The 12,500-nt window shown below is 36.6% G+C and overlaps 2 protein-coding genes across 4 annotated transcripts in view; one reads left to right on the top strand and one right to left on the bottom strand.

Moving 5' to 3' along the window:
* LOC136848101 (multifunctional procollagen lysine hydroxylase and glycosyltransferase LH3-like) overlaps window positions 1-12,500 on the top strand; it is a 126,057-nt gene that overhangs the window by 59,169 nt on the left and 54,388 nt on the right. The gene's annotated exons all lie outside the window — the stretch shown is intronic.
* The window catches only part of LOC136848104 (uncharacterized), an 82,533-nt gene continuing 70,281 nt past the window's right edge, over window positions 249-12,500 (bottom strand). Inside the window, exons 1-2 of one of the 2 annotated variants that reach the window (XM_067120316.1) lie at window positions 6,414-6,492; window positions 249-832 (exon numbers count right to left, since the gene is read on the bottom strand). In XM_067120316.1, the coding sequence (XP_066976417.1) occupies window positions 382-832; window positions 6,414-6,424 (462 nt within the window). In that variant the 5' untranslated portion in view covers window positions 6,425-6,492 and the 3' untranslated portion in view covers window positions 249-381. Of the gene's footprint in view, window positions 833-6,413; window positions 6,493-12,500 lie in introns of those variants that run through there. The other variant, XM_067120317.1, reaches the window with a different exon arrangement.

The raw sequence follows: 12,500 nt of genomic DNA, 5'->3' as shown, positions 1-12,500 counted from the left end.
GGTATTACCATACTATTTGTTGTGAGTTGTAATTTTATGACATTAGGAAAAATAGATAACGCTGTAGTTCTTAGTATTTTTAGAGTATGTGTGTTATTTATTTGTATGTTGACAAACGCCTTTGCCGCGTAGTCATATTCTTAGACATAACAAGAAATTGATGGCTTTTTCAAATTGCTGTAAAGAAACGTGATGATACCTACAAAAAATATTAACACTTATTACTCAACCAGAGAGCGAATTGCAGCGTATTGTACGTGACGTAACATGATAAATGATGCAGAGGATTATGAATACAACGTGATTAAAGTGATCAGCATCATGGCTAAATACATGAATTACCAAAGGGTAATGAATTAATGCTAAAGAGAAGAGACAGCATTACCAATACATGGCCGCCTCCGGATCTGTCTGCCAGTACATAGCTGACCTGGCCGTGACCTCGGGGTCGTTGGCCGCCATCTTGCGCCAGTAGTCAAGCGCCAGCTGCGCGTAATCCTGGTTGCGCGAGGAGAGCCTCTGGTACAGGAAGGCCGTCTGCGCCATGCCCTCCGGGTCGGACGCCGTGGACTTGCGCATTTCCATGGCGGCTTTGGCCGCGCCTTCGGGATCCTCCGCCGACATCACCCTCCAGTACATAGAGGCCTGGGCAGCTGCCTGCGGGTGGCGGTCGATCATGTGCCTCCAGTACATGGCGGCGCGGGTGGCGTTGTCGTTGCTGATGGGCTTGTAGAGGACGTTGCCGTCGGGACTCGATGCCGGGTTGTCCGACGGTGTTGCCAGGGCCACTGCCCAGAGGCTGATGGTCACTGCAATCATGCCTCTGCCTGACCTGAAAAGAAATCGAGGTGTTGGGAAGATGATAAAGAATGGGAAGAAAGCTCTGTGCGTAACTTTTTAAATTTTGTTATCATTTTTAATCCTATTTGGAAAACGAAATGTCTGTTTGTGCGGGTCTCCCTCTTCCCTCGGAGTTTTGCCCACTTAAATCTCCCCCCCCCCCTTTTTTTTGCGTCAATCACACCTGGGCTAGGTAGGGGCATCAGGTTGTCGGTCCCATCGACCTCTGCAAATAATTTTTTTTTTCGTAATCCCCATTCCAGAGGTTTGTGTACACTATTTATCTTGCTTTCGATACCAACCTTCAATTAATGTGATTAAAATACATTCTTGAAACCTTTGTGGTATTTATTTGTAATCTTTTTCATATTTTGCTGTACTTGTATTCTTTTCCTTTTAATTTATTTGTTATGGTGTTATGGTGTTGGTAAGGTACTAGCATATACCGGATATATCACAATATTTTGGTGATTATGAATTCTTCGTGTTTATATTTTTGGTTCAGATCTCAACGTCTGCAGTAATTTTTTCTTTATATACCCCTTCTTTGTATATTTCCTGCTGCTGCTAGGCTTTGGAAATTTCATTGAGCTTCCGTTATCGCTGAGTTGCAATTCTGGATCCTTTAGTGGGTAGGCCTATCTATATCCCTCTCATTTTCCTTCCAATTTGCCTCTTCTATTCGGCACTGCTCATCTTGCTGGCCTATGTAGTAAAAAACTAGTTGTAGTTAGTACTTATCAGATAATTGCTGACATCAGCTGAACGTCAACTTATGTTGTAAACTTTACCATCACGTTTATTTTGATATTTATGTCCTTGTTTCTTGGAAGCAGGATATCATTATGTCGTTTTAAAATCCTTCACTTTTTTCAGTATTTCGTTTTTTTTTTTTTTTATTTCCGTCCAGACATCATTGATTGGAAACAAGCAACAGTTCTCAGAGACTGGTTTTAGTAGCAGTGGGTTACAATGAGGCAAGAGAAGTCAGCCGGGCGTTTGATTAACTCATCGATTGCGATATTTTGCACCATAGTTTGTGGTTATCAGAATTTTTTTTACAGATTTAGATATTTTCTTTACATTTTCATGTCGTTCTGTTAATATTGTAACACTCAAGCTTATAGATTATTATTATTATTATTATTATTATTATTATTATTATTATTATTATTATTATTATTATTATTATTATCCTCTATCTTGGAAATGGAGCAAATAGAAGACTAGAGCAATGAATTAGTATCAAAGGAAAACAAAAACATAGACAAAAATCGTCACCAGTCCCCAGTATAATAATTTCCTGACCAGTCCAAGTTTTTCCTTCAGATTTTTTGTAAAGTATCACGAATTAGTATATTTACCTTAAAAGATTTTCTGTTTTTCCTTTTATTTCTTGCTTAAATCTCATTTTCTTTACCATCATAAGCACTTCGGGCGTCTACTTTCCTGCCTTTATTTATTTTGCTTTATCATGTTTGTTTTTCAGTTTCATTAGCACTTCTTACAGTGTTTCATCCTCCTATTTTCTTTCTTTTTTTCATCCTTCTTACAATATATTACGTTTTTTATTTATCTCAGTTTTTGATTAATAATAATAATAATAAAAATAATAATAATATAATAATAATAATAATTTACAGTGGCTCTTCCAGTTATTAAAGCTGCCGTGCTTCACTTCTTTATGAGATCAGAGTGGTGCGGAAACTTATAAAAAAAAAAGAAGAAGAAATATCTGCCAGAAGTTATGTATGTAATCTTATCGATAATCGTCTTGTAACCAACCATCTGTTCTCGGACAGAAAAGGACGTAAACGATGGAATCGTAAAGCGAAAACCTCTTTTGCTACGAAAAATTCTCTCGTATATTTAACGGTTCACTGCTTGTACCGTGGAATCTAAGAATCTCTCTTATTCTCCACTCGCTCGCTATTAACACAACTTTAATTCTCTCTCTCTCTCTCTCTCTCTCTCTCTCTCTCTCTCTCTCTCTCTCTCTCTCTCTCCAAATCGACCGTGACTGCCAAGTAAATCCTCACATAGTTGGCCATTTGGTTCCGTTAGCCTAGTGGAACGGCGTGTCAGTTATAGGCCTATATATTGACATTCCGGATTTTTATTTATAATTTTTTACGTGCGTGTTCTTGTGTGTGTTTGTGTGTTTTTTTTTTTTAAGTTTGTGGACAACTAAGCAATATTGCTTAGTTGTCCGACAATCTGGAACATATTGGGATTTCGGGCTGTGTAGTTGGATGAAAACTAAAGCACATGTACGATTCTGACGCACATGTGTATGCAAGTATATACAAGCAAGTGTATGCTTGTGCATGCGCTAACACGTACATACATACACATTTCATATATATATATATATATATATATATATATATATATATATATATATATATATATATATATAGAGAAGAGAGAGAGAGAGAGAGAGAGAGAGAAAATGTTCTGTACTTTTGTGATAATTTCTTTTTTATTGGTATTCACTAATACTGTATTCGTGATCATTTGGGCAAACCCATACAAGTGTAAGGCTACACTTTTTAATGCATTCCTAGACATGCCATTACCCTTTGCAGTGGCGGAACAATGTGGTTTTATCGCCTAATGTTACCTGACGCCGCTTTCTCTTTCGAGAACAAAAATTACGGACTGGAAATTTTCATTCGTTTTCGTAAATGGAGTAAGAAGAGTGACAGCAGTGTAAGAAAAAGAGGAACGAAAGAATTTGATGAAGGCTGTTGTAGTCGCCATCATCATTATGGTTTGTAAATACTATGATTTTCATACTGTTTACTTGTTGGTTTTCGTCAGAATTTTGTAATTAATAAAACGATAGCATTAGCTTCTTGACAGAACAACATCAGGCACTTGTTCACTGCGTCTCTTTCTTTTTGTTCACATACACACTTAAACACACACACACATGCACACAAACATATATATATATATATATATATATATAATATATATATATATATATATATATATATATATATATATATATATATATATATATATGTGTGTGTGTGTGTGTGTGTGTGTATGTATATATACACACATGTATATATATATATATAGATGGTTTATGTGTATATGCAGTATATATATTAAAAATGTTTACACAAAAAGAGCTAATTTTTATAGCATCGAGTTTCGCAAAGAATTGTTTGCGATTAATCTTTTACAGAATTCTCAATTTACTAGTTTCTTAGAGGCTTAAAAAAATGTTAAAGCTAATTCAATGGTCAAAGTCACTGGTGCCGAAGCACTTATCAGTTATAATTCCCCTCGGGTGTAAGTTATTCACGAGGTATAGTGAAATCGGTATTAAAAGATATTTGTGGCTTAATATTTGTGAATGAAATAAAAACGCGTGTATAAGGACATATATATATATATATATATATATATATATATATATATATATATATATATATATATATATATATATATATATATATATATATATATATATATATATATATATCTACAAGCGTGACTTTTATTATATTCACAAATATTAAGCCACAAATCTCTTATAATACCGGTTTCACTATACCTCGTGAATAATGTACACCCGAGGGGAATTATAACTGATAGGTGCTTCGGCACCAGTGACTACCACTGAATTAGCTTTAACATTTTTGAAGCCTGTAAGAAACTGGTAAATTATGAATTCTGTTAACGATCAATCGCAAAGAGTTCCTTGTGAAACTCGATGCCATAAATATATACTCATTTTACGTAAACATCTGTACCATTTATAAATGCAGTTATAGATATTTGCAGACGTATGTGAGTCTTCTTCGTTTTAACGTGCTTTTTCCCATTTTTATATGGGGTAATCACGATGCCCTCTTTTTGAAGGACTTTGATTTGGCGTTGGGGTAGACCGTAGCCTCGATCGGCTGCCCTGCCTGACATCGCTTAGACCCCGGTAACGATGTGTACGTGTATCGTACCAATCCCCAGCTCCCTTTCTCCCAGCAGCGAGGAGAACTGGGCGGTTAGGTCGACAGTTCGAGACGTGTGAGGTGTTTGTTATGTTTTTAGATGATGGAGTGGCTTTGTTTATGTGTGCTCATGAGTTCAGACTTTCAGCAAGTGTTTGGAAAACTGGGAAAATTGTTATTATTATACACGATCACATTTATAGGTTTTTGTGTCTGTATAATATTAGTGCCAGTATTCTTCTATTTAAGGTACGTTGGGTTTAACCAGGGCTTGGATGGGTGACCACCTAGAAAAGCCATGCGCTGGCGGCTCACAGGCTCACTGAACAACCACGGTTTGGGGCTAGCAACCTCATCCATGAATTTTTTCAGAAAAACTCTACCATCCCATCTAACGTAAAAAGGCTAGTGATTTATAAATATATATATATACACTATATATATATTTATACATATATTACATACATGTATATATAATATACTGTATATAATATATATATATGTGTGTGTGTATGTATATATATCCTTTTGTTGTTAGCCACTTTTCCGGATTAGTGTTCCTAGCTGCATTTGTATGTGTAAATACAAGTGCCTGTTGATGGAAAATTTACATAAGCATTCATGTCATATGTGTATACTGCAGTTTGCTCTTTTGAATCTTACATTGAATTTTCCGTTAGTATTATTTGCTTTGGATGAAATTGATGTCAAGTCATGAGCTTGTAAAGGAAAGTTTTAATTGGTTCCGAAATTTCCAATAGGAGGGCCAATCTATGCTCCCGCGTGCGTGTTTGGTTTCTTCACTACTTCGACCAAGAAACCTGATAAGCGGAAGAGGGCGCTATTTAAAGTTTGGCTTTTTGTTCAGGGATACTTCAGTACTCGGCAACATTTTTTCGGAATTGGAAGGCCTTTTTTCTTTGCGGGCGTACAGGAACATCGAGAGAGAAAGAAAGAGCTCCTGCCCCAAAAATAATTATGCGACATAACTTTCTTTTCACGAAATGTTCAAAATTTTGCTGAAATGCTAGGCTTGGGCTGTTTTCACCTGCTGAGTAGGTTTTTACCTCTGCGAAGATCATTTTGAAGGTAGAAAAATGTGTTGGGTATTCTCAAGAATATTTTAGCAATGACGGTGCCTTCTTCCTGACGATGGGGTCACCTTGCCCTGATGCCCTCAACCATTTGTGTAGGTCAGCGGTTTGCCTTGTCTCTGTGTTGGCAGAATTATTACTTTTCTATTTGTATTTTCCACAGTTATGGACGTTTGAGGACGTTCGAATCGCGTGAAAGGCAATTGAAAGAAACGCTCTCTGCTCGCTTTTCGTTAAAATTTATCTTTTCGTATTTATTTTCGTATCCTAAACTCATTTGCCTAAGATCTTAAAATCATTTATACTTTGCATCCAATTATCAAGGTGGAAGTTCACCATCGCAACGGTTAAGGAGTGTCAACTCTCTCAAAAAAGAAGGCGTATACTAGCAGGCGTTCACTGAAGAAAGAGTCCCCCCCCCCCCTCCACACACACACACACACACACACACAGCGAAAAGGAGGAGTAGTTCGGACACCACAAGAGAGGGCAGTCCAAGTCAAGTCGGACTCACCTGTGAATCATCTTCGTGCAAATGGGAAAATAGTCCTCGGAAGACCGAACGGGTTGCAACACCTGGCTGGTTAAACACTCGACCTTACCTTTTGACAGACCCTGTATTTATACCCGTCTACGCCCACCTGCCCCGCGAGATGCCAAAGAGTCATTATTGACGCCGCCGTGAATGTTTGCGTAACTTTTGAAACTGAAGGGATATTGGTCATCCCTTTTTTCTTATATTCGGATCCGCTGTACGGGGCTGAAAAGCAGCGACATAAGGAAAGCAGTCTGTTCTAATATAAACTCCTGAAAGAAGTTAAGAATATTCTCAAGCGATTTTAAAAAACCAAGACGCTTAAAAAGGAGTCTCGGAAAAAACACTGAAAGTGACCAAGAAATATCTCGTGTACTCGCAAGAGCTTATTATAATTTAGAATGGCGTGTATGCATCTTCTATAAAAAAACAAATAATTCTAAAAAACAATTTTGAAGGTAGAAAATATATTGGGTATCTTCAAGAATATTTTAGCGATGACTGTGCCCTCTTCCTGACGATGGGGTCACCGTGCCCTGATGCCCTCAACCGTTTGTGTAGGTCAATGGTACGACGCCGTCTCAACCCTGGACTCCTCAATATGCCACCCGGCTGGGCCCCTTATTCTCTCTCTCTCTCTCTCTCTCTCTCTCTCTCTCTCTCTCTCTCTCTCTCTCTCATACATCAACCTGCGTTGGGCTCCCTGCCGAGCGCTAGATGTAGATTTATGGACTGAAAGTGAACAAGGAAAGCGAGAGAAAATCGAGTAATTATGTGTTTGTGGGCGTAGGGCAGCATGCAAAGAAAGTGAGTTTAGATTGTAGTTGTTAGACGTAAAATGTGATACGGTACAGGAGGAGCGAGCCTCTAAGAGTGTTTTGGGTGTGTATGATGGGCTGCACAGATAATTTTATCTAGAAAAATAAAGAAACGAACGTTTTTATTTTTTGGTATGTAGGAGTGCAGAGGGTTTCATGGTGAGTACGAGTGAATAATGAAAAATGCTTTTTGATGACGAGGAGAGATGCAAAATGATAGTGTTGGATTGTAAGAGTGAGACAGACTGTTTAGGGAGAGAGAGAGAGAGACAGAGATGTGCAGACTTCTAGTGTAGTTATGAGATACAGTAATTTGATGTGCTTTACGAGATACAGTACCTTTGCAGTGCAAGAGTGTGAGAGTGTTTTTGGGGAGATAAAGAGATGCAAAGAGAATGTTATTGTCCTTATAGGCGTGATAAGCGGAGATTTCTTTGTGTCACAGATGGTGTTTGGTGTGAAAGTGTAAGATATGGTTGTGTGTGTGTGTGTGTGTGTGTGTGCGCGCGCACGCGCGCTAGGGAAATGGGGTTGAAGGTAGCAAGAGAATAAAGTAAAGGAAGTGTTTTTTGGTGAACAATGATACAGATACAGTGTATGGGCTGTATGAGATGCTAAGTATTTTATAAGTGTGAGAAAGAGGAAAGGACAAGGAAAATAGTGGATAGGATTAAATCGAGAAGAAACCCTGTAGCAGTATTTTACCACAAGAATTATTGCCTAATTTTAATACTTGTTTGACGAAGCGAAGAAGCTGGAATTGAAAATTACAAAGAGAGAGAGAGAGAGAGAGAGAGAGAGAGAGAGAGAGAGAGGGTGGGCCTTAGAGGAGGGAGATATGTGCAAACAAATATGAAAGAAATTTGAGAAAATTGCGTTAATATAAGAAAGCCAAGACACGGGCTAGGAAATGAGAGAGAGTGAGAGAGAGAAGTGCCTAACTTGCTTGCCCCTCTCACGGAAGAAACAGGAGAAATAAAACACTGCTAAAACTCCCGGTAGACACTTGATAGAAACTTGTCAAAATGTTATCACTTCATTGCGACACCATTTTTTTCGTTCCCTGGAGCAGCTCGTATAACTATGTTATGACTACAAAAGTGAATTAAATTCAATCCTGGAGCCGCATCCGAATCCATTTGGAAAGGGAATGAACGGTTTCACTTTGCCTGAATCCCACCCCGAATCTAAATTGTATTTGAAGACCTCAGTAGCATTTGGAGGTCTTTTGTCGACAGACAGACTCGGATATAAATACATAATATCCGCCTGGAGTCATTTTTAAGTAGATTTAGGGTCTGCGTCAGTTGAAAGGAGATCTGTGGTGTCCTTATTTCTTTCCCTGATGGTATCCAGAGGTTAGTGGATGCTTCATCGTTGCTATTGCTTTTTAATAAATTGCATTCTGTAGGATATCTAAATGATGCAACATATATATATACAATATATATATATATATATATATATATATATATATATATATATATATATATATATATATATATATATATATATATATATATATATATATATATATATATATATATATATATATATATATATATATGTATATGTATGTGTGTGTGTGTGTGTGTGTGTGTGTGTGTTTGTGTGTGCCTTCAAAATCAACTGCACTCATAAGGGATACATACCTATCTGTCTCTCTATTTATCTATCTATATATCTATGTATCTATCTAATAATATATATATATATATATATATATATATATATATATATATATACATACATATATATATATATATTACTTTACAACGGCAAAAATGTTTAACCCTTTCTGCCATATATAGGACTTAGGCCTAAGTAGTCAGGGGATGTGGTCGCTGTACAGTTATTTGACATTGGTTTGACGGTAGTTTTCTTGCATTTTATTGCTTAATTTTTCCACAATTTAAGTTGGACCCTCTGTTTGTTATTAGTTTATACTTGGCGTTGAAATTTTTCTTCTCTCCTCTGGCTTTATTTTTATTATTTTATATTCTTCGATTTATTCTTGTTTTAATTTTTGTTATCTGCCCTTACGTTCCTTGTGTCGAGTGTTTTACATATTCCACTTTAGTCTTTTCATGGTGTATAAATATAAATATATTATTATTATTATTATTATTATTATTATTATTATTATTATTATTATTATTATTATTATTATTATTATCGTAAAGGTCCCAGATACCTGAAATCAGCATTAGCATGCGTCGTCTCGAAATGATTCATAGGAAGTAATGTCATAAATTGCGTGCGATTGCGTGCCGTCAGAGGAACGGCTTCTTCCTGATTTGACGCAGAAGACTGTTTTTCCCTCCTTGTCTAGCATTGTTCGTAGGCAGCTTCCGTTAATAACGTCAAAGAACAAATCAAAAGAAGCTCACACTCGAGAATAAAATATTTGTTTTTTATAAACTACGTTTTCATTAATAAGAACACACTGCTTAGAAAAAAAACCCATAATGTTTAAACTAATACAATTCAGTGAATTACAATAGTCATTAAAACTAAGCCAACTCAAATATTTAAGATGAAAAAAATAAAAATCCTCAGAATTTTTTTTTCTATAAGTCAACATTTGTATACCACAGGGACCTTTCGGCTTCAACACATGAAGCCTTCAAAGAATAATAATGGCGATACTCCTACCAGTACTGGTATTACTACAACTACTAGCAAAAACAACGAAGAACCTCGCCAGACTGTTAATTTTCAAGGCGAACATTTTGTCCCATTATCACAGACTTCTTATCTGGAATTAATTTTTTCTCTTTTGGTCTCTCGCTTAAACTTGCTGGCTAAAATATATGGTGGTCGGAAGCACAGCATCATTAATCTTCTTTACATTTTGGGATGGAACATTGACGATACTGTGTCTTTTGCGGGGGGCCTGTCCTACTTTTCTCAGTTGTATTTACAACGAGCTTTTAAAGATCCGTGAAGGTGATTTGCATAAAATGCGTTCGTTGATATGTTATGTCAGTGAATGCTTGTGGTTCATGTGACGAAAATGTATGTTTGCATGTTTGTGTGCATGTATGTGTGTGTATATATGTATATGTATATATATATATATATATATATATATATATATATATATATATATATATATATATATATATATATACATACATACATACATACATACATACACACACACGCGCGCGCATATTTATTGGATATCTAATGTAAATTACATAACTTTTCTTTGCAATTGTTTTTTATTTTATTTCAGAGTCAGTTTCGTTTCTACAGAGCATTGCTACATGATGTGAAATTCAACGGCGGGGCGCTTTCATGCGTCAGGTACGCCGTTCCCTCCCATACGTCCCATATCCCCCCCCTCTCTCTCTCTGTGATGTAACTTTATTGCTGCTTTATTAAAACTTCGTAGAGTCAGTGTATTTTTGTCGTTCTGGCAGAAGGATGGATATTTTCCAACGTTGCAGTTACGGAAAAAATCGTAAAAAGAATGTTTTTTTTTTCAGTCGAAGCCCGAATATCGCAGTGTTATTACAAACTAATAAAGGTTTTTGTTAGGAAATTAATACGAGGAAAAAAGAGAGACTCATGTTCATTTAAAATGTGACAGGATATGAGTCGAAGACACTGATAGAAAAAAAATATATGTTTGGAAACACATTTGTTGAGAAAAAGTAAAAAAAAAGTGGGATTGTAGCTTATTGCTTTAATTAATCACTACGACCCTTGGTAAGGTGCTGTGGATGCGACAATACAACGGTCACTTGAAATATGCAACTAGTGTCTATCTGTTTTTTAGTCAGTGGTCCTCTAAAATGACATTTTTTTTAGTCAGTGGTCCTCTTAAATGACAATTTTTTAGTCAGTGGTCCTCTTAAATGACAATTTTTTAGTCAGTGGTCCTCTTAAATGACAATTTTTTAGTCAGTGGTCCTCTAAAATTACAATTTTTTTAGTCAGTGGTCCTCTTAAATGACAATTTTTTAGTCAGTGGTCCTCTTAAATGACAAATTTTTTTTTGTCAGTGATCCTCTTAAATGACAATTTTTTTAGTCAGTGGTCCTCTTAAATGACAATTTTTTTAGTCAGTGGTCCTCTTAAATGACAATTTTTTTAGTCAGTGGTCCTCTTAAATGACAATGGTCAAACCTCCCCCCCCACTCCAGTCCCTCAAAACCACTAGTGAGAATGTTGAAGTCTTCCATCGTCCTCCTAACTTGACGTCCCCAAAAGAGGGGGAGGGAGAGAGCCTCCTTGCTGCACTGTAGGCATTACTGAAGGGTGTTTGCAGCGCCCTTTTTGCCGCTAGCTTTATCCTTTTTTTTAGCCTTTTACTTTATCTTCATTCTCGTTTCCTTTCTCAAGTCTTGCAGACCAACACCTCTAACTTTTACTTTTTAACGCAGCAATGGGGTTTTCTCTCATCTCCACCTGTAGATCATTGTACTTCATGTCCTTTATTTTCCGGATCTCTTCATCTTGCTGTCCAACCACTCCAGATCCTTTTCACTGTCTTAAGCACTGAATGGCTTCATGATTCTATCAGTCAGTTATAACATGACACCACTGGTGCAGCCTGGGCGTGCTCCATACAGTAGATTTGATTTATGAAAATAATTTTGGCTGAGTGGTAGAGTATTGAGATGACATTTGTTAAGTGTGGGGTTCATTTCTGTATAATCAGGCACAGTGTAGCTATGGCTGTTAGCCGGGATGATTAATATATATGTGATCTCTTTGCCTGCCGCTCTATATCACTTATTTGGAATTAGCATTCTGACATTTAGAGTAATTGAAATAAACGTTGGGGTTAAAGTCGCTCTCTCTCTCTCTCTCTCTCTCTCTCTCTCTCTCTCTCTCTCTCTCTCTCTCTCTCTCTCTCTTGTGATCTGGAGTCACATTGTGACCCATATACGCCCACATCAGACGAATAAAACTTTTTAAAGAATTGTTTCTTAAACAACGTTAAACTTATGATTCACGTTACGTTAGTCATCATATTAGCAGAATATATGAAAACTAAGAGAAAGCAGAGCGGCGCCTCCAGTCTAACATGTATAACTATCGTTATATATAATTATACATGTTAGTGTGGAAGGAAAACAGTAAGCTTCAAGTGGCAAGTTGAGTAGAACTGTCAAAAAAAAAAAAGAACGGTAGGACTCCATAGAATAATATAGACTGTACTTATTTTTCATTGCCTAAAGATGTTTTTAATTTGGTTATTTGCGAAATAACTACCTTTGTTTTATGACTAACT

This window comes from Macrobrachium rosenbergii, chromosome 18 (genome assembly GCF_040412425.1).
Source record: "Macrobrachium rosenbergii isolate ZJJX-2024 chromosome 18, ASM4041242v1, whole genome shotgun sequence".
Taxonomy (NCBI): Eukaryota; Metazoa; Arthropoda; class Malacostraca; order Decapoda; family Palaemonidae; genus Macrobrachium; species Macrobrachium rosenbergii.
Note: the sequence above shows the minus strand (reverse complement) of the source record. Positions and strands in the feature narration are given on the sequence as shown.